This window comes from Brachyhypopomus gauderio, chromosome 1, assembly GCF_052324685.1.
Source record: "Brachyhypopomus gauderio isolate BG-103 chromosome 1, BGAUD_0.2, whole genome shotgun sequence".
In the NCBI taxonomy this organism is placed as follows: Eukaryota; Metazoa; Chordata; class Actinopteri; order Gymnotiformes; family Hypopomidae; genus Brachyhypopomus; species Brachyhypopomus gauderio.
In genome coordinates this window covers 34,532,501-34,560,223 of record NC_135211.1, presented here as the reverse complement: position 1 = coordinate 34,560,223, position 27,723 = coordinate 34,532,501, and the positions used below count along the sequence as shown (strand labels likewise).

General features: G+C 43.4%; 1 protein-coding gene across 10 annotated transcripts; it reads left to right on the top strand.

Moving 5' to 3' along the window:
- The first annotated feature begins 125 nt into the window (after nucleotides 1-125).
- Nucleotides 126-23,807, top strand: vit (vitrin). Of its 10 annotated transcripts, none has more exons than XM_077011306.1 (22): nucleotides 126-300; nucleotides 4,508-4,597; nucleotides 4,848-4,910; nucleotides 5,008-5,164; nucleotides 5,430-5,563; nucleotides 5,693-5,770; nucleotides 7,894-8,103; nucleotides 8,613-8,660; nucleotides 9,063-9,101; nucleotides 9,212-9,265; nucleotides 10,178-10,240; nucleotides 10,972-11,025; nucleotides 16,676-16,762; nucleotides 16,915-16,980; nucleotides 17,443-17,505; nucleotides 18,159-18,221; nucleotides 19,507-19,566; nucleotides 19,659-19,806; nucleotides 19,933-20,036; nucleotides 21,096-21,322; nucleotides 21,629-22,142; nucleotides 22,693-23,807. In XM_077011306.1, the coding sequence occupies exons 2-22, from the start codon at nucleotides 4,561-4,563 to the stop codon at nucleotides 22,869-22,871; spliced, it is 2,448 nt and encodes an 815-aa protein (XP_076867421.1). In that variant the 5' UTR covers nucleotides 126-300; nucleotides 4,508-4,560; the 3' UTR covers nucleotides 22,872-23,807. The 10 variants fall into 10 exon arrangements, with proteins under 10 accessions (XP_076867421.1, XP_076867449.1, XP_076867439.1 ...); XM_077011315.1 differs by having other exon boundaries at nucleotides 127-300; nucleotides 16,676-16,750; XM_077011334.1 differs by lacking the exon at nucleotides 10,972-11,025 and having other exon boundaries at nucleotides 16,676-16,750.
- The last annotated feature ends 3,916 nt before the right edge of the window (nucleotides 23,808-27,723 follow it).

Here is a 27,723-nt window from a genome sequence, read left to right as displayed (position 1 = left end):
CAGATATTTGTCTTTGTAGTTGTGTACAGCCTTGCTGGTATAAGTGTCTATGCTGAGGGTGGGACGTGGAGAGGGGGAGTAAACTCTCACTGAGTTCTCCCTTTAATGAGCTGTCCACCACCACCTCCGCGCGCATACACACGCGGAATGCTGAAAGTGAACGCGACAGCTCCACACAGGATAAGCAGAAGCGTGCTGCGCCGACGTCAGTGGCTCCAGGGTCATGCCTCTGGGAGTGTTTTACCTGTGAGATTTTAATGCTCCTAATTATTTTGTGTTGGATTCTCATCACCTCCAAAGGTAGGTTTACCTTGATTTCCCACCTTAAAATCCTCCCGTGACGCAGTCCGTGATTTCAATATAGGCTACAGTAACTTTGTTCATAGCGCTTAAATTTTGACCCATTTCATATTTTTAAACTCTTAATGAGCTGTTTGCTTATGCAGTGTTTTCACATGTTTCCCTCGTGGTATGGTGGCAAAACACAGACCTGTTTCTAAAATCTGTTTGTTGTTATTGTTACTTAATTTAAGCATACAAATACCTATATTTTATTGCACATTGGTTAGCTTTTGAAACATATTCTCTATACCTTAGTTAAGGCAACATACTCTCATTGGGAATTTTTGATCTCTGCAGCCCGCCGTGCTATTAGGCTGCTAGTATGGACTTGAACCACTCGCCTGAAGCATTTTCTACTACTCGATTTCACCGCAACGTTTGCTTTTGCAGAATTGTTGTTTCGACATACTTCATCGTTGTATTTAGATTTACTGACACATCACATTATTGATTTGATGCCGAAAGTCTTATAATAACATATTATACGACTGAATGTTTTGTTTCCAACTCAAACCAAAACGCATGTCAGTAAACCGCCTGCCGCTTTCAGAGCGCGTGCAGCCTGCGCGTCCTCGTCGCCCTCAGCATCAGTCAGCTGTGTCTGGAGGGGGACCTGACGAGACTTGTATTACCCGTCAGTGCCAAGAGTTAAGCTAGTCGTCAACAAAAAGAAAGAAAGCAAAGGAAAAATAGCCCTGCAGAAACATGTTTGTTCTTTGCCGTTTCATCTTCTCTTGTTTGCAGATATTAGAGCTCTCTGTTGTGAAGTGTTTACCAGAAGAGATACTGTTTACAAAATGGATGTTATGTGTGGAAACTTTCCCTAACGTCACACTGGGAGGTATTTAATCCTGTTAAACAGACTGTCCTGCTTTACTTACCAAAACGGTTCCTAAATCTAAAACAAGGTTCTAGGTAAATAAATAAGCAGATACAAACAACTCACAATAATAAAGGACTGAAAGAAATCCATTGAAAAAGTACCTACTTAATTACATCAAATCTAAACATTGTGCAGATATATAGGAGATCTTAACTCTTCTTGCCTTAATTGATCTGTGTCCCCCAACCAGACCTGGTAGCAAGCAAAACAAATGATGATAACACAAAAAAATATTAAATCAAATTTAAAAAAACTTGTCAGAGTAAAACTTTACATAGTTATATAAAAGTTCAGTCTAGAGATGTGCTGTCATTTTGGCAATCACTGATTGGGACTTTAATCACAATTAATATTCAGCTTAAGGTTCTGTGAGTGATTGAATCCTAACCTGGACAACGTGCATTTCAAGTTGTGGATTATGGATGCTTCTTTGGAATATTTTAAACTTTTGCACTAAACAGACGATATCACAGTTTGTACTGTGATATAATTTTCAGTTTATCTTTCTTGGGGTGTAGGTCCTTGAGAACTTTTTAAATTTTAGATTTACTTAACATTTTGTTCAGAAGCCCCAAAATGTTCATATTAAACCAGAAAAATTTTGAAAACAATGGTATGAAGATGCTCAGAGTTTAAATGAAATTGTTCAATAGTCATCTTAAACTCTACACAAACGCATCCTGTCTCTGATCATTAAAAGCCTGTCTGTGGTGATGTAGTCAGCGTATGATGATAATGGAGATCTGTATATCCCAAAGCAACTGTCCCAATAGTCTTACTTCTCCATTTGTTGTTTTTGAAATGTGTTTGAAATCAGACAGATCACTCTATTCGGTACTACCTCAAAGCAACAGCAGAACTGACCTTTAGTTGTGGAGTTAGCAACCAACGAAGCATGAAAATATACCTTGACTTAGTTCCTGAGTCAGATGTACAAATCATATCTCACACATGGGGACTTTAGACAACCATATCAGATTCTGTTATCTTTCCATTGCTGTTAGACAAATTCACGCTCTGGAAGTAAATCCTTAGGCCTGCATCAGTCAGTGTCCATTGTGTATCTCTGTGCACCCATGTGCTCAAAAGACCGGATGAATGTTGCATGATTGATGGACAGGTGCAACCACTCGTTTTCACACCTCCTGTAAACCAACACTCTTCACATGCCATTCTCCTTTGTTACTAAACAAGATAACATCCTTTTCCCCCCCTAACCGGAACACGGCTTTGCCCTGTACACGAGTGTGGACACCTTTCAGTGCAGAGCGCTGTTGGGTACGATTAAAAACAGTGGAAATGTTTCTTCCATGTTCTCTGGGCAATGGTATGCAGCCCTTGAGTGTTTAGAAAGAGAAAAACCCAACCAGGATTATAATGAAATTAGATCCATTCTTAAGCTTATTATTAAGTTTCAATTAAGAGACTAATTGAAGACTCTTCTGGCAGAGCCTTGAACATAAAGGGAGGGTTAATGTTTAATGGTGGGAGTTGTTATCATAAATGTGAATGTCACAGCTTCAGTGTGTGTAAAAGATTATCTGTTGTTTCTCAGAAGACTTAGGAAGTTGTAGTTTTGAAAGAACACATCTTACATCTCACCACACAGTGACATTTAGGTATCACTTGCTGTAATGTATAATTATTATCATATTCTGCCCCCCAGTGAGGGAAGGAACCCCACACCCCTACCCCACCCGCCTTTTCTTAGTGTCAGGCTCCGAGCTGTACTTGGAGGGGAACCCAGGATAGGTGAACACCCAGTGGGGTTTTCATGATGGGGGTAATGACAGGGGTTTGGCACATGGTTCAAATGCTTACTTTTTGCCACAACATACTGGCCTGTCTTAATGCTATCATGCAGCAGAAATGTCTTCAATAAGGCATGCATATGTCTCGGCATGTTTTTTTTTCTCTCTCTCTCTTTCTCTCTCTGTTCTTTTCTTTATGACTGACAGGGAGACTGCAGAGTGATGTAAGATGGGCTTTATATGTTTTTTTCTCTCTATCTGTAAAAGCAGCTCAAGGACCTCACTCACTTACATACTCACATTTAACACAATTTGCCACAAACGATTCATCACTAATTATTTGAAATAACTTTGGTGCATTGCTTCAGTGACATGGAATCCTTTTTTCTGTGGTTGTCTATAATTCCTTGGGTGCCAAAATATTCAGTACTACTCATGTTTCATTGCGACCACTTTCAGAACTCAAAGAATTAATCAGTTGCAATTGGCTTGAAAATGTTCAGTTTTCAGTACCACTTCGAAGCAGCTTCAGCCCCAGTGAGTACTGAATATGGCTTCTTTTAGAGAGTTCTGAATATGATTTCTTTGGAGAGTTCTGAATATGGTTTCTATGGAGAGTACTGAAAATGGCTTCTTTGTAGAATACTGAATATGGCTTTGTTAGTGTATTTTGTGGATTATCGAGCCCACAGCAGATCTCGTTCTCTATAACTGTTTGTGCACCACGCACCAAACTTCCTACATATTAGTAGGTCCAACCTCAGTAGCTCGCCCCCCTCGCGCCTCCCACCGGTGGTCAGGGTCACCATCGGCTTGCACGGTCACCACCTTAATCATACCTGACCGTTGGATGGCCCGACCGAGACCATCTCAAGCGGCCTGCAAGTGATGGGTCCACAAGCATACCTCTCATAACCGAGATTGCATGGCCCTAATTTCAGGGCTTGTATGCCAACACCTTGTTTTCTTTTCAAAGATAACTATCATCCTTAGTAAATATGGGCACAAAAAACATATTCTGTTGTTTTATCAGGTTAATCTTGCATTGAGTATATAAGAGATATCAAAAATTCTTGAGATAAGTGAGGCAAAATTATTCAAGCTTAGCCAGATTATGTAAGGCTTGGGTGTGTTAAAAAAAACAAAGGCATTTGTCTAAAGCCATTTTTGGTTACCAGCGATGACAACAGTTCTGTAGAGCTCCATATACACTTGTGCGTGTGTCTGTGTATTTATATAAGTTGTTTACATTCTAACATTCTGTAGGTTTTTTTGCGGTGAGGAGTTACACTGGGGAAAATAACATATACAAATATACAAAAGCTGAATATTGTATAGCTTATACAAGAGAGACCACTCTTTAAGTTTAATGTTTGTAATGGATTGTCATATTGTTATAAGTAACTGCTATACGATGACTTGTTCTTTCTGGTATTGAATTTAATGCAAATAATGTGTTTATATTTGCTTTGATCTTTTCAGATACATTAGTGTGTGTCAATGGCAGTAACCAACCCTACTTTTCTTCCAGGTATTAGCTAGAAAACAAGTTACAGAACCCTCCATCTTCTCTGCTCCTTCTTCATGATGATCAGGGCACCTGTCATCACCATCTGTGTTGGTAGGGTCTTTGTTTTTGAATTTCCACTCGTGTGTCTGTGCAATGGTTTAGCTAAGGGATTAACGCTTTGCGCAATAGCAAAGGAAGAGCTGAGTGTATATACACACACATATGCTCAAATATGACAGTAAAACATAGAGGCATTCAGCACTAACAGATGTTCTTGTACCTGCTTTGTTCTAATGCAGTGGTGACACTGGCGGTTTTATTAATGGTTTTTGTACTTTTGTGCATTTAATCCCTTCTTTAGCGTTCCTTCTCATTTGTCGCAGTGAAGCTAAACCCAATGGAAAGAGCAAGAAGACAAAACAGGGTACAAACGACCACGTCACACCTTGGTCAGACGTTTATGTACTACATTAATTTTTACGACATAAGCGATATGTCACCGCTTTGTCTGTGCTTCTCAGTTGTGCCAGATATAGAGTGTGACCTGCGGGCAGGGAAGGTCAGCTATCCCGAGTTCATTGTTAAGTGTCCTGCCAGTTGCCGGGAGACCAAGCAGAGGGTGTACGGGACGGGGGTCTTCGCCTCCATATCCAGCATCTGCAATGCTGCCATCCACAAGTGAGCCATGTCGGCCAACCTAACATACGTTCTACTTTTGATTACGTATACTGCTGTGCTGTCATAGATTAAAAGGAAGGTATCTAAGACGTCTGGCTATTCGGAGTAAAATTAGCCTTTCCATGTTTTATTTTGTTGGAATAATATATTTTTTTCCATATTAGATTCACTCTCAACAATCTAAACCATTTCATTAGCCAACGATGAGTAAATTTAGTATTCCTGCATGGGAAATGAGACTTCTTCTTTGACTGTTACTCTACAGTGGGGTAATTTCTAATGGAGGGGGGAAGGTGATCGTGAAGAAGATGGCTGGACAGGCAGAATATAAGGGCAGCTTGGCCAGTGGTGTCCGATCTCTGTCCCTCCCCAACTGGAGGGAGTCTTTCACAGTCTCCGGTAACGTTTCTTTTGATTTAAGAGCAGACGGCTGAGGAAGGTTGGCCTGACGGCTCCCCCTCTCTGCTCGGTCTGAACTTTCTCGCCAAACTGTAAGTGGGTTTTCACATGGTTCTGGTCCTGTTTCAGTGGGCAAACCAAAGAAAGGTGTCCTCTACCCGTCTACGTTGGACTACGCTCCGTCCAAACCCACCACAGTGAAGACAGGTGAGGGGGCTTTGTTTCAGCTCACACAATGATGTGCGCATGGATTCAACGGTAATCCATGTAAAACAGGCGTAAAAACATTCAATGACTGTAGTATGTAATAAGTAGTTTTCATTGCATGATTTAAATGCAGATTGACTACATCTGCCTTACGTTTTAAGATGCTACACATCATTGTAAGCCTGAAGGCTTTAGTGTGAGTTTGTGGAAATTAAAAACCCTTTGTGAAAAGCAACTACAGTGTACACAGGAGTACACCGGGGACAATGTTAAACTTTTACACCAGAGAGTCATGCAGTGTAGTGTTGTAGGGCAATGGTCAATATTTACACCAGAGAGTCATGCAGTGCAGTGTTGTAGGGCAATGGTCAATATTTACACCAGAGAGTCATGCAGTGCAGTGTTGTAGGGCAATGGTCAATATTTACACCAGAGAGTCATGCAGTGTAGTGTTGTAGGGCAATGGTCAATATTTACACCAGAGAGTCATGCAGTGTAGTGTTGTAGGGCAATGGTCAATATTTACACCAGAGAGTCATGCAGTGCAGTGTTGTAGGGCAATGGTCAATATTTACACCAGAGAGTCATGCAGTGTAGTGTTGTAGGGCAATGGTCAATATTTACACCAGAGAGTCATGCAGTGCAGTGTTGTAGGGCAATGGTCAATATTTACACCAGAGAGTCATGCAGTGCAGTGTTCTAGGAGATGCCAAAACAGGCGGCTGCGTGTTGCTGAAGGAGAAAGTTGTGGCGACTGTGTTGAAGCTGATGAATCTTTGCCTCAGGCTGTCAAAGTTTCAAAGTTTATTTGTATCGCGCTTTTCACAACACATGTTGTCACAAAGCGCTTTACAGGATTTAAAAGTTTTAACAATACTATGGGTCCAGATCCCTAATGAGCAAGCCAAGGCGACAGTGGCGAGGAAAAACTCCCTAGATGGTGGGGAATAGGAAGAAACCTCGGGAGAACCAAGACTCAAAAGGGAACCCATCCTCCATTGGGCGGCCCGTTAACACACAAATTACGCAAAATACAGACAAATACACAAGTCACACACAAATCACACAATCAGACTAAGTAAAGGTAAAAATGAAAGTTCTGGGTTTTGATATTGTCACTGTAAATGTCTGTTGATGAACGCCAGGCTTTCATTCCATGTCGGAGCAGCGATGCTGGTATTGTAGGCTCCGACTGCAGTGTTACTCTCCAGGTGAACCTTGGAGAAAAGATACGAGATGTAGTAAATATGTAACAAATTAATCAAAGGCCAAACTAAACAGATGAGTCTTTAATCGAGTTTTAAACATTGAGACTGTGTCTGAGTCCCGAATAGAGGCAGGAAGATTATTCCACAATTGTGGAGCTTTAGAAGAAAAGGCTCTTCCACCTGCTGTGATCTTTTTGATCCTAGGAACAGTTAATAACCCTGCGTCCTGTGAGCGAAGTGAACGCGCTGGGTTATATTGTTCAATAAGTTCACTAAGATAGTCTGGAGCTAAGCCATGCAGCGTTTTATATGTTAATAAAAGTATTTTATAGTCAATACGGAATCTAATTGGCAGCCAGTGTAATGACGATAGTACGGGACTAATGTGATCAAACTTTTTAGTTTTTGTTAAAACTCGTGCTGCTGCGTTCTGAACCAGCTGGAGTTTGTTTATCGATTTACCAGAACATCCAGCTAAGAGACTATTGCAATAGTCTAAACGAGAGGATATGAATGCATGGATTAGTTTTTCTGCATCACTAGTATTTAATATGTTTCTAATTTTGGCAATGTTGCGCAAGTGAAAGAACGCTACCCTAGTTATATTATTAATATGTGTATCGAACGAGAGATCTGGGTCTATTGTGACGCCCAAGTTCTTTACCTCTGCGCTGGGGGTTATAGTAAAAGAATGTAGATTCAATGCTACATTATGTATCTTGTCTCTCGCAGCCCTAGACCCAACTATTATTAATTCTGTTTTATCGGGATTTAGTGCTAGAAAGTTACACGCCATCCAATGTTTAATCTCTTCTACACATTTCTGTCTTGGCCCCGTAGTGCTGGAATGCTGTTAAACACTGCTCTTACTGTAAAAGCTGTTTTTTTCCACCCCACCCATCTGTCTCCCTTAAGGTCAGAAGGAAGCCAAGACCCTGCCAGCCTCCACTATATTGCCAACCATGGCTGTCACTGATCCAACCACAACAACCACCCCGGAGCCAACCACGACCACCACCACCACCACCACCGCAACCACGACCACGACCACGACCACACCCCCAACCACGCCCACCACAACCACAGCCAAGCCAAGGGCCGCCGTTCATAAAGTCAGAGATGCAGGTGCACTTGTCTGTCTCTCTCTGTGACATGCATGAACACAGACACACACACAGACACACAGACACACACACATTTGTGTACACACACACAATCGTGCTCAGACGTCCAGGTTGCACATACAAAATCTGGAGCCTTATGGACTTTTCTCAAATGGATGGGTCATTCGTATAGTGGTGAATTGTTATTATTCATGTGAACTTCATTAGTTTTGCTCGTCTCTATGAGTAATAACAATCACAGATCCATTCATAGCCAGGTACAGTATGCCTGTTCCCCAGTTCGAACCTACATAAATGATGACTGTGTGGCGAAAGGTATGAGATGCATGGATGCTCTTTAGCAGTGATGCATACCCAAACAATTTGGATGATATTTTTAAGGGGACTGGATTAAGACTTCCTTTCTTTTTATTTGATTCTAAAGTCCAAAAAGGAGGTTAGTGTCTCTCAGTCTTTCTGTCTCTGACTCTTTAGCTGCCTCTAAAGTGTCCCCCTCTCTCTCTGATCCAGGCAGCAGTCACCCATACTTTGCCTCCATGGCTGCAGCAGCTAGCGCACGTAAGTCCAATAGGCATGGTGGAGAGATTTAATAGCATATTTCCGGAACCTTCTATCAGTCGCTGTCTGGTCACTCTGTCTTCTGGGCTTTGGAGTTCCTTGTGCACGCATGCCAGGAATCAACTGCTCTCACAAAAGCAAAGGACGTTTACTTGTAAAGTAAAATTGTAAATTCTGAAATAGTGTTGTAGTCACTTTTTACTCTCATCTATTTTCATGAATGACTTTTGGTGATACTGGGATATTTTGCTTTATATTTTATTACCGTGAGCGTCAGGAGAAGCTACACATTTATAAATTGCATGGACGGTTTAGAGTTAAGAAAGGTTCAGAAGTTAACTCCAATATTGCCCCACTACACGTTAAACGACTCGATGCATTTTGTCCCAATGTTGGATGTAGGTCAGTCACAGAATCGCCAAGGGAAGGTGCTTCCTCAAGGTACGTGACTCTGTGGTGTTTTGCGGTGATGCGTGCAGCGAGTGTCTGCCCGGTTGTGCTGTCCAGTTGTGCTGCCATCTGTAAACACTGAATGCTGCGTTTCTCCAAAGTGTTCAGGGGTGGCCCTGCCTTTGCCGGTAGATTCCCGTCCCGCATCAACCCAGGTAAACCACATTCCTCAATTTTCCTGAAAGTGGCCGATGTCTTGAAAACCTATAGTAAATACGTCAACATGGCTAATGATAAATGATCATTAGCGGTCACCAATTTGCATGCTCTTATTTGCATAATGATGGTAACATTTTTGACTGAACCATTTCTTCAAAGAAATGGTTCATCAAAAAAGTGCAAAAGTAGCTACCAGTATGTGAAAGGTAAGACTTGCAGTGGCTCTCGAGGCATTTTGATTTACTAATAGCACTGCTGGCATACATGTTGAAGCACTCAAAACCAAACCATCATCATCCTCAGTGTCTCACTCATGCTAGTGATAATGTGTCCATTCCACTGCATATTACATATAAACAGTTGTGTGGTTTGGACCAGTCGTCCATTCAGGGATCTGCGAATCTGGAGCCGCCTTCCACCTCACACACCTTCGTTTATTTTTTTGTGTGTCTTTCCCTTTCCCTCAAGTACCACACTGTTTCTTGTGTGAAGGCTCCAAAACCTCATGTTTATAAAAAAAAAAATGTTTCCACACTAGTCCAACACACCCATGGAGCTGCAGGATATACAAATCCATGAAACACCACCCACCTTTGAGCAGATTTATTTCTTACCTTCAAATCAAGCAAACATAATAATAATCATCATTAATAAGTCCATTAATAATGATGCATTTTTTCCATGTATACTATATTTTGCTCTTTGATTTGTTACATTGGAGTAATTTCAATCATAGTTGGTTCTTCCATTTCTTTTTCATTGGGCTCTTTAACGTGTTGGAATGTGTTGTAAATGCGACCCTAAAAGTTTCTCCTGTTTAATAATTCGCATCATCATTGCCATTTAACAGCAATAGGACCTATTGCCACTGTCATTCTTAACTTTACCTGTTGTGGCCTTGTTTATAGGGGTACGCAGGCCGGAAGCAGGCACCGCAATCAGGAGGCCGCCATCACCCCCGTCTGCATCAGGTCAGGAACTGACATGCAGTTCAGCTAGATGCTACAGCCCAAGTATGTCAGACACCTGTCCTAGAGAGACATGGTTTTGTTTGGGCTCCGTGACTCTTTAAAACATATTACATGAATTAAACCGGGTGTGAAGGAGCAGGTGCAGTAGTTAAATCTGCGTGCTTGTAGCTGAGAATGGCCTGTGTTATGATCCTGGACCATATCTGTTCTGTATTCGTGTCCTACAACCCACTTAATGAGTCCGTTCCAAGTAGTAAGTATGTTGACTGACGGGTATCTTAAGTCAGTCACATTCTGAACTTGACTGATTTGGCTAAATGACAAATAAGGTAACAAAATTGGCTTAGGAATTGTGACTAGAGTCTTCTAGAAACTTCTAGAATCCTCCAGAATATTCTTCTGAGGCTCTTCCTCAGTTCCTTTATCATCTATCCCGCTGCCCTCCTCTTCGTCAAACCGTCAGAACCGGCCTTGAATGCCTGTCTGAAGTTCTCCTCTTTTCATTTTCTGTTTTAAGACACAGTGAGTGAAAACACAGAGGAATGCTTACAGCACTTAAGACACTGCTGAGTGTCTCTCTGCATGTCTGCTAGTCAGATCCTTCTGGGCCTTCATCGCCCTCGCCCTCAAACCAAACAGCTGCTGCACGGCCTTGAATCTCTTTCTTCTCCCCCTCCTGTTCCCTTCCCTCTCTTCATTCTGCCCCCATCTGCTTCATGTGGTCCCTGCAGCTTTCAGTCGAGCCCAGCCTGAGAGGAACCAGCACGTGGGCCACTCCGACCCTAGTAAGTATTTTCAGCCCCGCGTGTTTCCGCATGCTAGCGTGCAGAGACCATGTATCAAACAGAACACGTGCCAGCTTTCATGGTTATCTAAGAAATAATGCTATTGTTTAAACCAGTGGTTCTCAAACTGTGGTACGCGTACCACTGGTGGTACGCAGAGCACCCCGCGGTGGTACGCCAGATGAGCTCGGAAAATAAAAGATGCTTTGAGTTTTTTTTTTTTTTTTTTTTTTTTTTTTTACACAACACATTTTTTAAATTAAAACAGAATTATGACAAGTCCTGAAATTCAGAAACTAAAAGGGATGACTCGTATTATTTGCGGAGAAAATGTCGCTAAACAGCTCGATCTGGTGCATCTTTCAAACGACACAGTCACTCGCAGAATTGATGAAATGGCGAACAACGTCAGACAAACATTGACCGAGAGAATTAAAATGAGTAAATGCTTCTCACTGCAGTTAGATGAATCCATAGATGTCGCAGATTTAGCCAACTTTCTCGTTTCCGTGCGATAGGAGTATGAGGGCATGTCGCACGAAGACTTTTTGTGCTGTAAACCCCTACCAACACGAACTACAGGAGAACTACATTATAACATATGTGTGTAATGAGCAGGGTTGCCAACTTTCACGCATTGAGCGTGAGACACACGCATTTGACCGTCTTCACACGCCACACATCCGATTTCTCACGCCGACAAAAAAAATCTAGTTTATTTACCTCTGATCCACATCTATGATTCAATGAGTTACTAGTTCGCTCTGGCACCAACCACCGCGATATAATACTTATCTTGTGTCCATTTTACATCCTCCCGGTAACAATTTACGTTCGCTAACCCCCCGTCAACAACTTAAACTCGCCAAACAGCTTTTTATTTTTTATTTTTTTGGGGGGGGGGGGGGGGGGGGGGGGGGGTGGTGGTACGTGGAGGTTTTTCGTTTGACAGTTGGTGGTACTTTGTGTAAAAAGTTTGAGAACCACTGGTTTAAACCATATAAACACAGGCAGTAACAACAGGGTTGTTAAAATGTCCCAGTTGAAACAATTTTCAAAGGAGTTTGCACTGAATTTTCTCTCTGTGAGTTTGTACTGGACAGGGATCCTGGCAACTCACTAGCCAAAACTGCGTCAACGGATACTCTTTATTAAATGGTAAACTTTTTCATGCTGACTGCTTATTTCATAGCTGTCCTTTTTCATTATCTATCATTTTTGGGTGATGGATATGTTTGGATGCATACAGATTTAAAATCAGTATTCCGCTTAATGTACTGTGGAGTCAGCATTGCTACAGATGATTTCTGGACAATTATTATACAGATGCCATTATCAGTTCAATAATATGCTTTTAACATATGGCTAAACTAAATTTCAATTGAACTACTCCTAAAAATGACTTTTAAAGTAGTATTAATGTAGTAAAAGTACTACCACATAACAAGGATGGATTTCTTCATCTCTGTGTAGTTGTGTAGTGAAAGTTGTGAAAATGAACATTTTGTGGTAGGACTTGGGGTGTCCATTTGAATTAGAAGTGTTCAATCTGTGATCTTTTGAGTCAGGTGTTAAATTATGTTGCGTGCGGTGTTTTACATCGAAGCATCTGGAAGGGCTCCACAAGCTTTAAGAACTTAAAGAAATGTGGGCTGGATCTTGCCCATCTCTGCAGCCACAGTACATGAATCAAGGTAGTTGCTTAGACAGCGAAGTGAACTCCGACCTCCAATGCCGAGAAGTCTCGGCAGCCCATTTTAGAAGTGGTGGTGTAACCGAGAAGACAGGGAAGCGGACCAGCAACCCAGTGGCTTTTTCAAACCACGTAAGCCGGGGTGTTTTCGAGGACGCCTTTAGATGATGTCGTGTTCGGAGGATTTGAGTGATGCATACGCCAAACCTGCTGTCTTTTAGCATCATCGGGCCGTTGCGGCTTGAACTTTGGCACCCTTCACGGCAAAGGGGCACGCTATGTGTCTCGTTAAGCCCAGTCAGGTGGGGGGGCGAGGCTTTGGGATGGCGCCAGGAAGGACGCTCAGTAATGCATGGGAGACTTGCGGTTTGCAGTGTTGAGCGCGGCTCTTTGTGGACCCTCGCTGGCCTGCCCCGCTCCCACGCGGCTTCCCCCATCTGATCCCGGGCCAGGGGGGCAGGCCTGCATAGTCATCACAATCGTGGGTCGACAGGACAGCACAGATGCTGTTGTTTCAGCCCCTCCGCCTTCCTGGGCCATGGAGAGGGCGTGGCAGGATTAGTTTGGGTTTTTCTTGCCTTGTTGCTTTGGGATGACAGGATGGGTTGGGTGCTGAGTAGTTGGACACAGCCTGGACTCACTGTTGTATTTGGGTTTTCTTTTGTGAAATTTGTCAGGTCATGGTTTTTGTAATGAAAGAATAACTGGACTTCCTTTGCACTTTCCTTAAAAGTACTAGTAGTTTAAATAGGTAGTATATCTGTTCTTATATTCTGTTTAAGTTTAATCTAATTCTAGCTTTTACACCTGGAGCATCTTTTACTTCTGATACATATGGTTGTGACGATGGGGTCGTGGCGAAGGATGAGACACTGAATCCTCCTTTAGACTTGACGTCACTTTTATTTAAATAGAAATTGCGCAATAGCGCACACGGAACACGTATACACACACACTGAGACGTGTAGACTTTAGACAACGACGAGCACAGGACACTGCGCGAGCGCACATTAAATAGACAGACCACATTAGCCCCATGTGATTACGAGACGATTCACAGGTGAGACACATTATTCACACAACAAAGCTGTCACCACGGAGTTCCGAAAACGCAGACAGAGCACGTGGACAACGTTTACACACGCCCAAAAGGGAGGGGCCGGGGTCCTCAACGTGACAGACGCCCCCTCCAAGGGCACTACCCGTCCCGGGGTGCCAACAGGACCGAGTGCCCCGAACCCACGACGATGGGCGGATCCGACGCGCTCAGTCCTGCGTCTGGGAGGTGACTGCCCTCGGGGAAGCGTCCGCCACGGACCGCCTAGAATACCCTCCCTGGGAACATAGGGGAAAAGACGTTAGACACGTTACACGGGACATTCACAAACACGCACACAGGCACATTGACACATAGAGGAACGAATGGGAAAAATGGGTTAGGAATACAGACGGGAAGACTGACGAACACAGGCACACACACACATGAAACAGGCGCCAGGCTGCGCGCCAGAAGGATAGCGATGAGGGGAGTGAGATCGGGAGCCACTGGTGCTGCAGGCGCTGCGGTGGGCGGTGCTCCTCCTGCCCTTGCTGCAAACCCTCCACCGGGCGCAGCGCGGTTGGCCGACGTGGCAGGTGCAGCGCGGTTGGCCGACGCGGCAGGTGCAGCGCGGTTGGTCCCAACCCTCGGTGGGCCGTACGGGAAACCCTCCTCGCCCGTGGATCTCCCTCCGGACCTGGCAGTGGGAGTGGCCTCCTCCGCTTCCATCACCTCAACACTGCCACGGCTCCAGCTCATGGGCTGCTCCGAGCTGCCACCCCGGGAACAGTCCATGTCGCTGGCTGGGGAGAGCTCGGGGGATGAACCCGCCTCTGGACTCCTCCTCCTCTTCGCCGTCCCGGCGGACAGTTCCGAGGGGGAAGGGCTCTCCTCCTCCTCCGTGTAGGAGCCCTCGGACGGAGGGTACTCCCCATTCTCCTCCTCCTCCCCACCGTCTTCCTCGGGGCATGCGGAGCAGTCCGACGGGGAGGGGTACTCCTCCTCGTCACACTCTTGCTCCTCGCCCTCTTCCTCGCCCTCCTCGACGGGGGGAGAGGGAACTACGGGCGGAGGGAGGTAGTCCTCTTCCTCTGACTCCTCCTCCTCCTCTTCACCGTAGTCGACGGTGGAGACATCGTCTAGCGACGGAGGGTAGGCTTCCTCCCCCTCCCCACCGTAGTCGACGGTGGAGGCTTCGCCTAGAGACGGAGGATAGTCCTCTTCCTCCTCCTCCTCGCTTGGCGAATCCTCCTCCCCAAACTCGCTCTCTGGAGTGCTCTCCGTCGAGCCAAGCACGAACGCCCCCATCCTCAGAGGCGAGGGTTCGCGGGAAGGAGAGGGGTGTCGCTCTCGCCATATCCGCCGTGCCTGCTCGAGGAAGTTGTCCGCTATCTCGGGGACGGAGGATTCCCGAGCCATGCGCAGCATATAGGCGCATAGCGGGTCCTGCTCCATGAGCTCGGGGTTGGCGGTGGCTTGGCAGCGCTGGCCAGGAGAAGAGGCGCGATGGCGCCGCTTGCTGGCTCGATTGCCCCTCTTCGGTCGGGTGGCATAGCCCGGCATGGTGTCTCACACGGCTCGTCGTTATGTGACGATGGGGTCGTGGCGAAGGATGAGACACTGAATCCTCCTTTAGACTTGACGTCACTTTTATTTAAATAGAAATTGCGCAATAGCGCACACGGAACACGTATACACACACACTGAGACGTGTAGACTTTAGACAACGACGAGCACAGGACACTGCGCGAGCGCACATTAAATAGACAGACCACATTAGCCCCATGTGATTACGAGACGATTCACAGGTGAGACACATTATTCACACAACAAAGCTGTCACCACGGAGTTCCGAAAACGCAGACAGAGCACGTGGACAACGTTTACACACGCCCAAAAGGGAGGGGCCGGGGTCCTCAACGTGACAATGGTACTTAATTCTGATTCTGATGTAGACATCGTCCTAATAACGGAACATTGAAGTTTACACTAGTGGTGTCAAAAATAATCGCAATATATATATTTTTAATGTGTTAAGTATTTAAAATTAATCCCTACAATTAACACATTAAAAATATATATATCGCGATTAATCTCAATGGGACCTTCCTGGTTAAATAAAGTTAAATTAACCACGGGGCGTTTACTTCCTGTGGACGGTTGTTTTCACTTTCAGGCCACATCATTCAAAAGAATAGAGCTGCTTAGTCCCATGATAATGTTAATAAGCCGGTCTGTCTCAGTAACTGGCTGAATGTAAAGGAGAACTAAGCTGAATTGTTATGGTTTAGTGAAAAACATTCAAGAATCTTTTCTTGTTCTTTAAATTTTGCACTGTTGATGTTGACTTTGTCTGAAATTCAACTAGCACATAGTTCACAAGAGATAATCTGTGTTAAAAGATTCAATTAAACAAAAATATTTGAATATGAATATAATTACATTGTTTTGATCTTATATTGATTCTTTTATCTTACATTTAATTAACTATTACTAAATAGTGATTATTGTGAAATAGTGAAAAAATGTGATTAAGCACAGCAAAACGTGCGATTAATTAGTAAATTTTTTTTCTTCCGATTGACAGCTCTAGTTTACACACATAATTGGCAGTGAAACCAGACCTGTGTCCATCTTGGAGTCACAAATCTGAATTAAAATTAGAGTTCAGACATGTGTGAGCAAGGATTGGATTTATTATGGATGTTTACTAAAATTGCTTGGAATTAGGCCAAATAAACAAATCAAACCACAGTTATACATGTCGTACATGTTTGACATGGAGTGTTGACATCTTTCTTATATAATCGTAATTGAGGTATTGCATCTAATGGAGTGTTCTTCATTAAAATGCAAGGCCTTACCAGAGATGACTCGTAAAGTCTCTGGGGCTGACACGTTGTAATCTCCATACTTAGCTTTTGCTAGGAGGGACTGGCTACACTCATCCTATGCACGACCTGACTGGTCTTCTCTGCCCAGGACCCCCACAGGTATCTCCCATGGTGTGGCACATTAAGAATTTCACCTTTATTTTATATAATCCATCTATAAATGTCATTCAGTCACAAGTACTCAGTCATGATAAACTTCCAAACCCTGGCACTGACCCACCTTAATCCCAAAAGAAGTCATGACGCTACTCCTCTGTGTTCAGATATCACTAACCCTGAGCTAGACTCAGGCTACACATGGACGGATGTAGACACTGGCGATTCCACAGGTAAGACCTCCAAAGTTTCACACGTAGTCTGCAGAGAGAGAAGATGGGGGAAATAAAACCTAAATGTGCTAACCGGTAATGTGTTGAACCAGTATGCAAATCATATGTCATTTCTGTCGTGCTTGGTCCATACTTATGCAGCAAACGTAGCTTTGCTAACTGTTGCTCGTTTGCCAGCTGCGCCCTATGAACTTCATGCCACAGGTATAATAATAATGTCATGTCAGTAATCTTCAAGCTGTTTTAATATACCCATGGCAATACTATCCATATGACTTAGTGTATGCATGGTGGTTCTGAGCTCTAAGCTGTATGGGTTGTTTTTATTGTCCAGAAAGTCATCGGTTGATTGGTTGACTTTTCTTAACATCACCAATCACAGACATGGACAATATGTGCATTCTCCCACAATGCACCAGGCTGACCTAACTGCATCTGAAATTCTGGGCTCTTTCCTTGCAGCTGCAGACCCAAGACCAGATATTTCAGAATATGAGCGCCGGTTTTATAACTTTGGACAGTACTGTAAGTGGCCCTTCGTTTTTGCTCCAAAAGAATACTGAAATGTCCTGGAAATGCTCTGGGATAACGTGTAATGTAAATCTGTGCGTATACATTCATTTTGAAGGCTTGCTTTGATTGATTGATACTGATGCAACTATATTGGGCCAATTGCTTGATCATCAAGCTTTTATGGACACGAGCAGCAAAATGTTTAAGTTTGTTTTATGGTATCCAGATGCATAACAAGTCTAGCCTACACAGATTTAAACTTCTCCTAAAGTCTTAAACCATGTGAACTGTGATCTGAATGGTAATGGATTCCCCAGAAAGACTTAAAATTTGTTTTTAGCATCATGGACTCCCAATCAATCTACAAATCATGAGTTTAGAGAAACCATGCAAGGGCCTTGGACAAGACACCAAATGGCATCCGTAAGGCCCCTTGGCGTTTTAGTCACTCAGAATTACAGGGCAGAGAAGTTCGGCCTCGGCTGCTGGTTTTGGAAAATGGAATGCTGGTGCTGTTCTTGTGCGCACACATATCCTGATGTAAATAAAATCTACCCAGCTGCTGTGGTAGGTGGAGCCGCTGTGGTAGGTGGAGGTGCTGTGGTTGGTGGAGATTTTCTTGGGTTTTGCGACTGATCCATTTCCTGTTTCTCGCCCGTTCTCAGCTCCTCGGCTGGCAGAGGGAGACAGTGGGCACAAGCTCTTTCCTGAAAATGAACACTCCAGAGGTACGTCACAGTGCTCTCGAGATATCTGTGAGATGTGAGACGAGACCAAACCAATTAGCACAGATGCACAATGTGAAGCTCTGTCCAACAACTGCAAAAAATGTGCAGAAATCGAATGCAATACAAATATATGCATCAAAATAAAATTATAATAGACAAATATTTATTTTATTCAAATACATGTAATTTGTAATTTAACTGTAGAAAAAACACTGGAAAGGTTTTAAACCTGTCAAAGAGTTCATTTAGGCAAGCTGTATCGCTAGAGGCAGGGACCTGAGTAAGATCCTAGAGTTGGCAGGAGACTGGATACAAACCAAACTCATCACTCTGTCAAACTGTTAATTTGCAGGTAATTAAATTACTGCTTAACTGAGTGAGCAGGCAGCTGTGGGAACAGGCTACTGGAAACTAGCTTGCATGTAATGACATATAATGATAAAGGTCTTTAGGAGGTAGCATGAGCTCAATACAGAGTCCATCGACCGTGGTACAAGAGGAGGATCTCTCGCAAAGGTCATGTCCTGATGGTTCTGCTCATGCAACCGGCATTCAGTTCTGTCTAGTGACATTGCAGTGCCATCCAATCAGCAGGCGGTTCTGTCCAACCAACATACGGTTCCATCCTGTAGGTCTGTGCTACAAACATGCGGCTCTGTCCAACCAGCATGCAATGCAGTCTTCTCAATTTGATGCCTTCTTTACTTTAGTCACTTGCTGGGTTCAAAGTGAATCCTGTTGTATTTTAGGGATGAGTTATGGTCTATAAGTGAAAAAGGCCTTTGTAGACCCATATTTACGCACCATAACCAAATTCCATATGCAAGAACTCCCGTGTTCTTGACAGCAGGTACTGTATCATTGAAGGGTGGAGACATTCAGCTCATTGACAGAATAGAAACTGAATTTGGCCAAAGACTGCACAATGTTTTATATCTAGCAGTTTATTTTACAGGCCTTCATGGGGTATGTCAACCTATACATACACACACACACAAACACACACACACACGCCCTGCATACACTTACTCTTGCTTGGATGTTTGGTGTAGTGATGTTACTGTGATGTTAGCCGTCGGATGCATGGAAGCCGAAAATGAACCCTTTTGACTCGGGTGAGGCGGCTCACTTCAGTTTTGCTTCGTAGTGTTAACTAAGTTGAACTCTAGGTGGAGTAAAACGTGTTCCAAGTTAAGCCTCTCCTACTGAACTGAAATGAGTGAACTGGTGCAATCACAGAAATGCTACATCAACAATGCTCCTTCTTCTTCCTCCTCTTCATCAGGCTTGAGCACACATGAGCAAGACTCCTTACTGCGAGCTCCAGAGTCTCAAGGAGACCCAAGTAGGTTATTGTCTCTTTATCCACTGTTTTTCCACCGCATAAGCGTACGCAAGCATCTCTCAGCGCAGACGGCATGTGCCTCTTGTTTGCAGACTGCAAAGTGGACATCGCCTTCCTAATGGACGGAAGCTGGAGCATCGGCAAGCGGCGCTTTAAGATCCAGAAAGACTTCCTGATGGAGGTTTCACAGGCGCTCAACGTGGGAATGGCCGGCCCTATGATGGGCATCATCCAATACGGGTACCTGGCTTCGCCTATCCGGCAACGATCCAGAGTGTTTGCTTGGAGAAAACGTACCGGAGATGATGAAAGGTCCTTTAGGGCATCTGTGGCTTTTATTCTTGTTTCCTTTCATGTCCACTAAAGCGATGACCCTGTGACTGAGTTCGGCCTACGCCAGTTCTCCACCTCCAAAGACCTGAAACCAGCCATCGACAAGATTGTCCAGAAGGGGGGGCTCTCAAATGTGGGTGAGTGAATTGCTGGAGTGGATTGACCACTCTACAGGACTGGCATTCGACAAATCGCTTTGCTTTCATCATTGATCAAGCCCTCTTTTTCTTCTAAATCTATCTCCCCAATGCCTTTGAGATTATGGATGAGCTCCCAGAATAAACACTGATAAGAATAAACACTGATAAGAACAAACACTGAGCGTCACAATCAAAGATAAATCTCACACTCGTGTCGCTTTCGCGAAGCTGTGCAGCTGTGTGGGCAGCACCCGGTTCGAGTGAAGCTTCGATGAGACAGCCCTCTCCCAGCATGCAAAACAACTTGCTTTACAGTGAAGGACAGAAGGCCCCAATTATCACATGGTTTCACTGGCTTTTGCCATACTTGCGCATGCAATTAAATCTAAAGCTGAAATTAAATCTAAAAGTGAAGTGGGAACTGGTGCGGGAAATTACAGGGCAGCTGCCCTGCACTAGTGTTTTACTGAAGTGATCCAAACCCCTGAGGATTTATCCACAAAGGGGGTTGGATCTGGCAATGGGTTTTAGATGCTAGGGCTGCCGCACTGCTTAATATAAGCATATGCTTATTAGTCTGAGTGTTATTTGATGGCTAATTCCTTATATGAAGCTGGAACCTCCTTTTCCCTGTATATAGAACACACAGTAATGGATATTCTGATCGAGCACTCAGGTGTTTTATGCATGGAATACAGAATGGCTGTTTCTTTGTGGGCAAGGTTCCTGAATGCAGCCAAATAGAAATATTTCTCCCACAAGCTTCACTGACAACATGGTAACACACCTTCAACATCAATAAAGGGTTCTTTAGGACTTACGATTTTTGTTTAGAATAAAGCATGTGAATATGACCTTTTAAACAAATTACATGCTTTGCCTGAATTGGTGCCTTCCTCATATTTGGTTTCTAAACTGTTAATCTTTTAGCAGTGGTCTGAAGAGACGCGGGCAAACAAAAACAGTGCCACGTCTGACACTGGCATTTGAGTGTTCAGAAAAATAAGGCAGATGTTTTCTGACCATTACATTTGCTGCCCTCTTGTGGCTGTTTAGGGAAGGCCCTCTCCTACATCAACAAGCACTACTTCAGCGATGCCAACGGCAACCGAGGGGGTGCGCCCAACGTGGCGGTGATCTTGGTGGACGGCTGGCCCACGGACAAAGTGGAGGAGGCCTCACGACTGGCGCGGGAGTCAGGCATCAACATTTTCTTTGTGACCATAGAGGGACCAGATGATAATGAGAAACACAATGTGGTGGAGCCCAACTTTATAGACAAGGTAATCTGCGTATAGTTTGGGTTGCCTGAATACATGACTGCATATTCGACTTCTAAATTACTGTCCTGTCTCTTGAAGTCTGCAATTTTAATCAGTAACTTCTGAAATTCTGACACCATTGTAATGTTAAATAAAATATCCATCACATTAATTGCAGGTTTTCATCATCTGGAGCAGGTTTTCCTAATGATTCCTTATTGTAATGCATGCGGTTGAATGAGCTTTATAAGATATTATAAGGTGTTTTCCAGTTCGTGAAACTCCAGTGACTGTAATGTTCTCGTGACGTCTCGTCCTTTTCTCCAGGCCGTGTGTCGGACCAGCGGCTTCTTCTCGCTGCCCGTGTCAAGCTGGTTCGCGCTGCGCAAGGCCGTGCAGCCGCTGGTGAAGCGCGTGTGCGACACGGACCGCCTGGTGTGCAGCAAGACGTGCCTGAACGCCAACGACATCGCCTTCGTCATTGACGGCTCCAGCAGCGTCGGCACAGGCAACTTCCGTACCGTGCTGCAGTTCGTGGCCAACGTGACGCGCGAGTTCGAGATCTCCGACACGGACACGCGCGTCGGCGCTGTGCAGTACACGTACGAGCAGAGACTGGAGTTCGCCTTTGGCCAGCACGACACGAAGGCCGATGTTCTGAACGCGATCAAGCGCATCAGCTATTGGAGTGGCGGCACTAGCACGGGTGCCGCCATCACCTACGTTGCCGAGCAGCTCTTCAGCAAGTCCAAGCCCAACAAGCGCAAGATCATGATCGTCATCACCGACGGGCGCTCCTATGACGACGTACGCGCACCCGCCCTCGCGGTACATCGCCAAGGTAAGCATCAGTGGAGGCGAGACCATCGGAGGCGGGGCCAGTGGAGGTGGGGCCAGCGGACACTATTGAAGGCAGCCTTCAATACCTTCGGGGGATTCAAACCCAAAATTGTTCTTGCTTATATGCTATCACGGACGTAATTTTGATTTCAAAAGTGGGGGGGACATGGATTCGTCGCTATTTAAATATTTGGTTTTAACCGTAAAAACTGGGGGGGACCAAAACCGGCTTTTGAAAAAGTGGGGGGGGACATGTCCCCCCCCAAATTACGTCCGTGTATGCTATGAATACATACGGGAAGGTGTATTTTTTAACATGGTGCTGATAATGTTGGTGTGTTTTAAATGTATTCACCCTGGGTCAATATTATTGTTTCGTGTGAAGTTGAAAAAGTTAAGTAGGATATACTGATGTATTCTGTAATTTAGGCATTGAACATGTCAGCAGCTTGACTTGTAATGTGAACGTCATCTTCAGCTGTTTATATCTAGAGAGAAATGTGATAATTCCCAGTGCTAATCCTCTGCTCTCTGACTCTCTGATTAACCAGGTGTGATTGCATACTCAATCGGCATTGCCTGGGCCGCCCAGGACGAGCTGGAGTACATAGCAACTGACCCGGACCGAGATCATTCCTTCTTCGTGGATGAATTCGACAACCTCTACAAGTACGTGCCTAAGATTATACACAACATCTGCCAGGAGTTCAACTCTCAGCCACGGAACTAGAGAAAGTTGGTACTGATAGACAGGGGTCCCATTAGTCATCAAGAACCTCAGACATCAAAAGGGCGTCCTGAGGGATGCAGATTATTACCCTGATAATTAGTTATTGCATCACCCTTGTCCTGCATGGCCTCATTTTTGACTCTGAGATCTGCAGAGGGAAGATCTGGGAAGAGTACCAGTGTTATTAGGCTGGGGATTGTCCTCTGGCAAAATAAAAGCTCTGGCCAGAAAGATTGTATGCTTAAGAAGCAGTGTGCACAGTTCACCAAATGCATGCTGGGTAGGTGATCGAGGAACTCAGTTAGCACAGGGCTAATATATATGTTACACCTCTTAGATAAAGACACACAGCAAACCTTTCTCTAGTCTAATCACACATCTTGCCTTGCAAATGTGTCTTACTTGATAGCATGTCTGTTGTCGAACTGAAGGTGTTTTGTAAATTTTTGCTTTTTTGGAGTTTTCAAGTTATTTTGTATTATATGGCCTTCTTATATGTCTAAACATATAATGTTGTAATTCATGCATTAAACAGATTATTATATCTCTTGCATGCTAAAAAATAACTGATATTAACATCACTTTTTGAACTCAAAATCAACCAGAATTGATATGTATTTGGTTAAGAATTATTTTAAGGAATATTTAAAAGATATTTAATAATAGAAATGGCAGTTCATAGTTGTTTTGATACAATTTGTATATTTCTACATATTTCACTATTGTAAGATTTTTAACCATTTCATTCAAACATAATCATGTCTGAGTTTTTTTCATCTTCTAATATTTAATGATCCTCTTTTTTGTCATTTGTGTCATATTTGTACATACGCACATTAAAGTAAAACCTTTGCTTTGTATTTTGTAAGTTGCAGAAATATTTGCTCACTATTTTAATGTGATTTTTAATAAAAGATGGTATTGAAAACCTGCAAATGATCTGTGGAGTGTTCTTGTGTACAAAGAGATTAAGTCAGTCTTGAAAAAGGTCACAGTCTACTGTGTCAGAGACTATAATCAAACTGAAGCAAAAAAAAGTTTGTTTTCAGTAGAGGAAAATGAATCAACCTTTGTTGATTGTTTATTTGTTACACATCATTTTATTACCCATTATTGGCCTGTTTATTACCTGTTCTATTAAATCTAAAACAACCTCTTTTGAAAAGCCAAAGATATTACATCTGAAAGATATTATATTTGATCACTGTGTACTAGAGCTGGGCGATATGGCCCTCCAAAAAAATCTTCGATTAATTTTTTTTTAATCCGATTTTCGATTTTAATAGATTTATTTCCTCTACTAAAAAACTACAGATGATAAAGGAATGGTTAAAAAAAGTTTTAATTTATTTTTCACTTAAATTTCCCCTTTGGGGTTAAAGTGCAACCAGAAACAAGCAAAAAACATTTGTAAACAAGTGAGAACATTCAGTAACTTTTAGAAGGCTTTCTCCAACATAGTTTAAGCACTGACACAATGCAACCTCAAACTTAAAATAAATAAATAAAACACACCCTCAAAAAATAAATAGATATAAATAATTTGGTGCCCTTTTTAATAAAATGGAAAACAAATACAATTTAACAATTGTTGCATGTTGCGTACTGACAGACACGCTGTCTACATTCTGAATAAGAACAGGACTGCCCTCACTTTAGCCTAAATTCCAGCACTTTTCAAACCTAAAACACAATGCAGGCCCGTAGCCAGCATTGTGATGGGGGGGATCTTTTTCCCCCAAAAGTGGGCTTCATTTGCCTCTCTACTCCAGTGCCCCCTAAATACACGAGCGCACTTCAAACCTTTTAATTTACACATATTTTATTCATTATAAGCATGGTTGCCAACTTTTCAAAATCACTAGGAGTGAGATTTGATGCGGGGGGGGGGGGGGGGGGGGGGGGGGTGTTATGTCTTATATGTTTCCTCTATGTTGCGTCTAAAGCGATCGATCGCCAGTAGTTGGCGCCAGAGCGAACTAGTAACTCATTGAATCATAGATGTAGATCGGAGATAAATAAACTAGATTTTTTCAGCGTGAGAAATCGGATGTATGGCGTGTGAAGACAGTCAAATGCGAGTGTCTCACGCTCATTGCGTGAGAGTTGGCAACACTGTTATAAGTTTGTTGTGAGTCTGTTGTTGCTGTCCTTATTTGTTTGTCTGTATATCCACCGGAGACTAACAATTCATTCGTTGAATAGCCTATCTATCTTGAGGGGGCATGTGTGTTCGGGGGGGGGGGGGGGGGGGGGGGATCGAACGAACCCTCCGATCCTCCCTGGCTACGGGCCTGCAATGTAACATTAAAATTCGTCAGGTAAATGTTCCTTCCACTGTTTTTGAGGGGTGTTTCTTTATACTACCACAGTTTATACTTTATACTACCATAGTTGCCAAGTTCGCGTTTTCACGCCAAATTGGGCTTGTTTGTAAATCCAGCCGCGGGTAAAAATTCTGGGGTCGCGAGGTGCGGTTTTTTGGGCTACTTTTGAGTTGGGCTACCGTGGGAGTTACAAGTCAACACTAAGAATGGATCGCGATATAATACTTAATTTGTCTCCATTTTACACCCCCCCCCCCCCCCCCCCCCCCCCCCGTCGACAACTTTGGTCTTTGGGCTAGTTTAGGCTGCTGAAGGGCGGGTTTTACACTGACTTTGTGCGGGATATTTTTGTAGGACCTGGCAACCCTGCCTCCACCGAGGTGTGCGGAGCCGCGCGCTACGGTCACTCGCGAAAGTTTAATCCATTGAAGCGGGTTCGGTAACCGAGGCAGAAACTGCTTAATCCAAAATATCCTGCGGAGGGAAACTTTATTCACAACGCAACTGAACAAATAGTACTCTTCGCTCTCTCCCTCTATCGGTTTCAAACACACCTTACAGAGGACTTGTTTGGTCTACGTCTGACGCCGGAAAACCGAACCAACTCCATATCACGGAGCTAGTTGCTCTTTTCTTGGGCACAAGCTCCGCCGTCAAGTTTGTGTGTGTTTGTGTGTGTGTGTGTTGAGGGTGGATGGGTGGGAGGTGCTAAACTCACTGAACTACGGGAGCCCACAGTGCAGCGTCGGTGGTGAAAATTAAAACTCAGAAAATCGATTTTCTTAAAAACACATCGTCCTTAACTATAAATTCGAATTAATAGATAATATCGATTAATCGCCCAGCTCTACTGTGTACTTATGAATTAGTGAAACTTTCCCCTCACTGGTATGCAGAGGTGGATAGGAACGCGTTACATTTACTCCGTTACATTTACTCCGTTACATTTACTCAAGTAGCTTTTTGGACAAAAATGTACTTGTGAGAGTAATATGAACGACTTTTACTTTTACTTGAGTAAATATGTGGTGAGAAAAACGCGACTTTTACTCCGTTACAATCGGATTTGCGCCGCGCGCTACCGTTGCTTTCATTTTGTAAATAATTCGTCTTTTCAGTGAGAAGACTGACCAACGTCTGTCACCCGAGTATGAGTATGAGTGACCAATCAAATGAAGCCGGTCAATCACGTGATCACATACGCAAACTTTCTCCACCATAGCAAGAAAGTGACAGAAAAACCTACCGAGCATCCCTGACCTCATACAGCCAATGTTTACATTACAAACGTGTAAAAGGACAGTTATATAATGCGCTGCAGGGTTGCCAAGTGTTCAAGATCACTTTTAGGGAGATTTAAACCGGGGTAGGGGGGTGGGGGTTTGGGTGGTGAACGTAAATTGTTGACGGAGGGGGGGGGGTAAAATGGAGACAAATTAAGTATTATATCGCGATCGATCGATCGCCAGTGGTCGGCGCCAGAGCGAACTAGTAACTCATTGAATCATAGATGTGGATCAGAGGTAAATAAACTAGATTTTTTTTTCGGCGTGAGAAATCGGATGTGTGGCGTGTAAGCGTGTGAAGACGGTCAAATGCGTGTGTCTCACGCTCAATGCGTGAGAATTGGCAACCTTGGCGCTGCCAATTGTGTCTGCAAACGTGTGGACATTTCAGCCTACAAGAACTCAACATCAAATATGAGGAAACACGATACGATAAGTTTGCTGTATGTATAATTTTGTGTAATGCTATATCTCTGAGGCATAACGTTTGTATGATGTAATTATTAAATGTAACGCAGTGCAATACTAAAAACCAGTTCTCACACTGATTGTACACACTAGCAATATAGGATGATTAAGTCTGCTACAAATTGATTCAGTTGGTGTCAAGTTGTAGCTACAGTATTGATTGACAGTCTCATCAGTTAGTGCCTTTGTGGAACACATTAAAGTTACACAGGCCTAATAATTAGGAACAAACAAAAATACATATTATTTATAATAAATAATTTATATATATAATAATTATTTATAATAAATTATTTTTGTTATCATTAAAAGTCATTGTTTCCCATAATTCAATTTCCCATGATGTAATTTACTGACACGAGACAGTACTCATGCATTTACTCACTACTTGAGTAGCTTTTAATCAAAGTACTTTTTTACTTTTACTCAAGTAAATTTTTGGGATGCATACTTTTACTTGAGTAACATTTGGTTCAAGTAACTGTACTTTTACTTGAGTAAAATTGTTGAATACTCTACCCACCTCTGCTGGTATGCTTCGATTAATCTAGGCAATGTTTGAATTACTGGGGTCTGTGTTGAGTAAGATTCTTTAACTACAAATCATGTCCTAAGCTTATAACGGACACTAGTGGGACCACATCTTACAGGTCTGTTTTACACGTTTTGGAGTTTCCCGCACTTCAGCACCTATTTCCTGTTTGACTTATAACGATCGAATAAGTGATGTCAACTATAAATTAAGCCTCGACCTAAAATTGCATCAGGTTA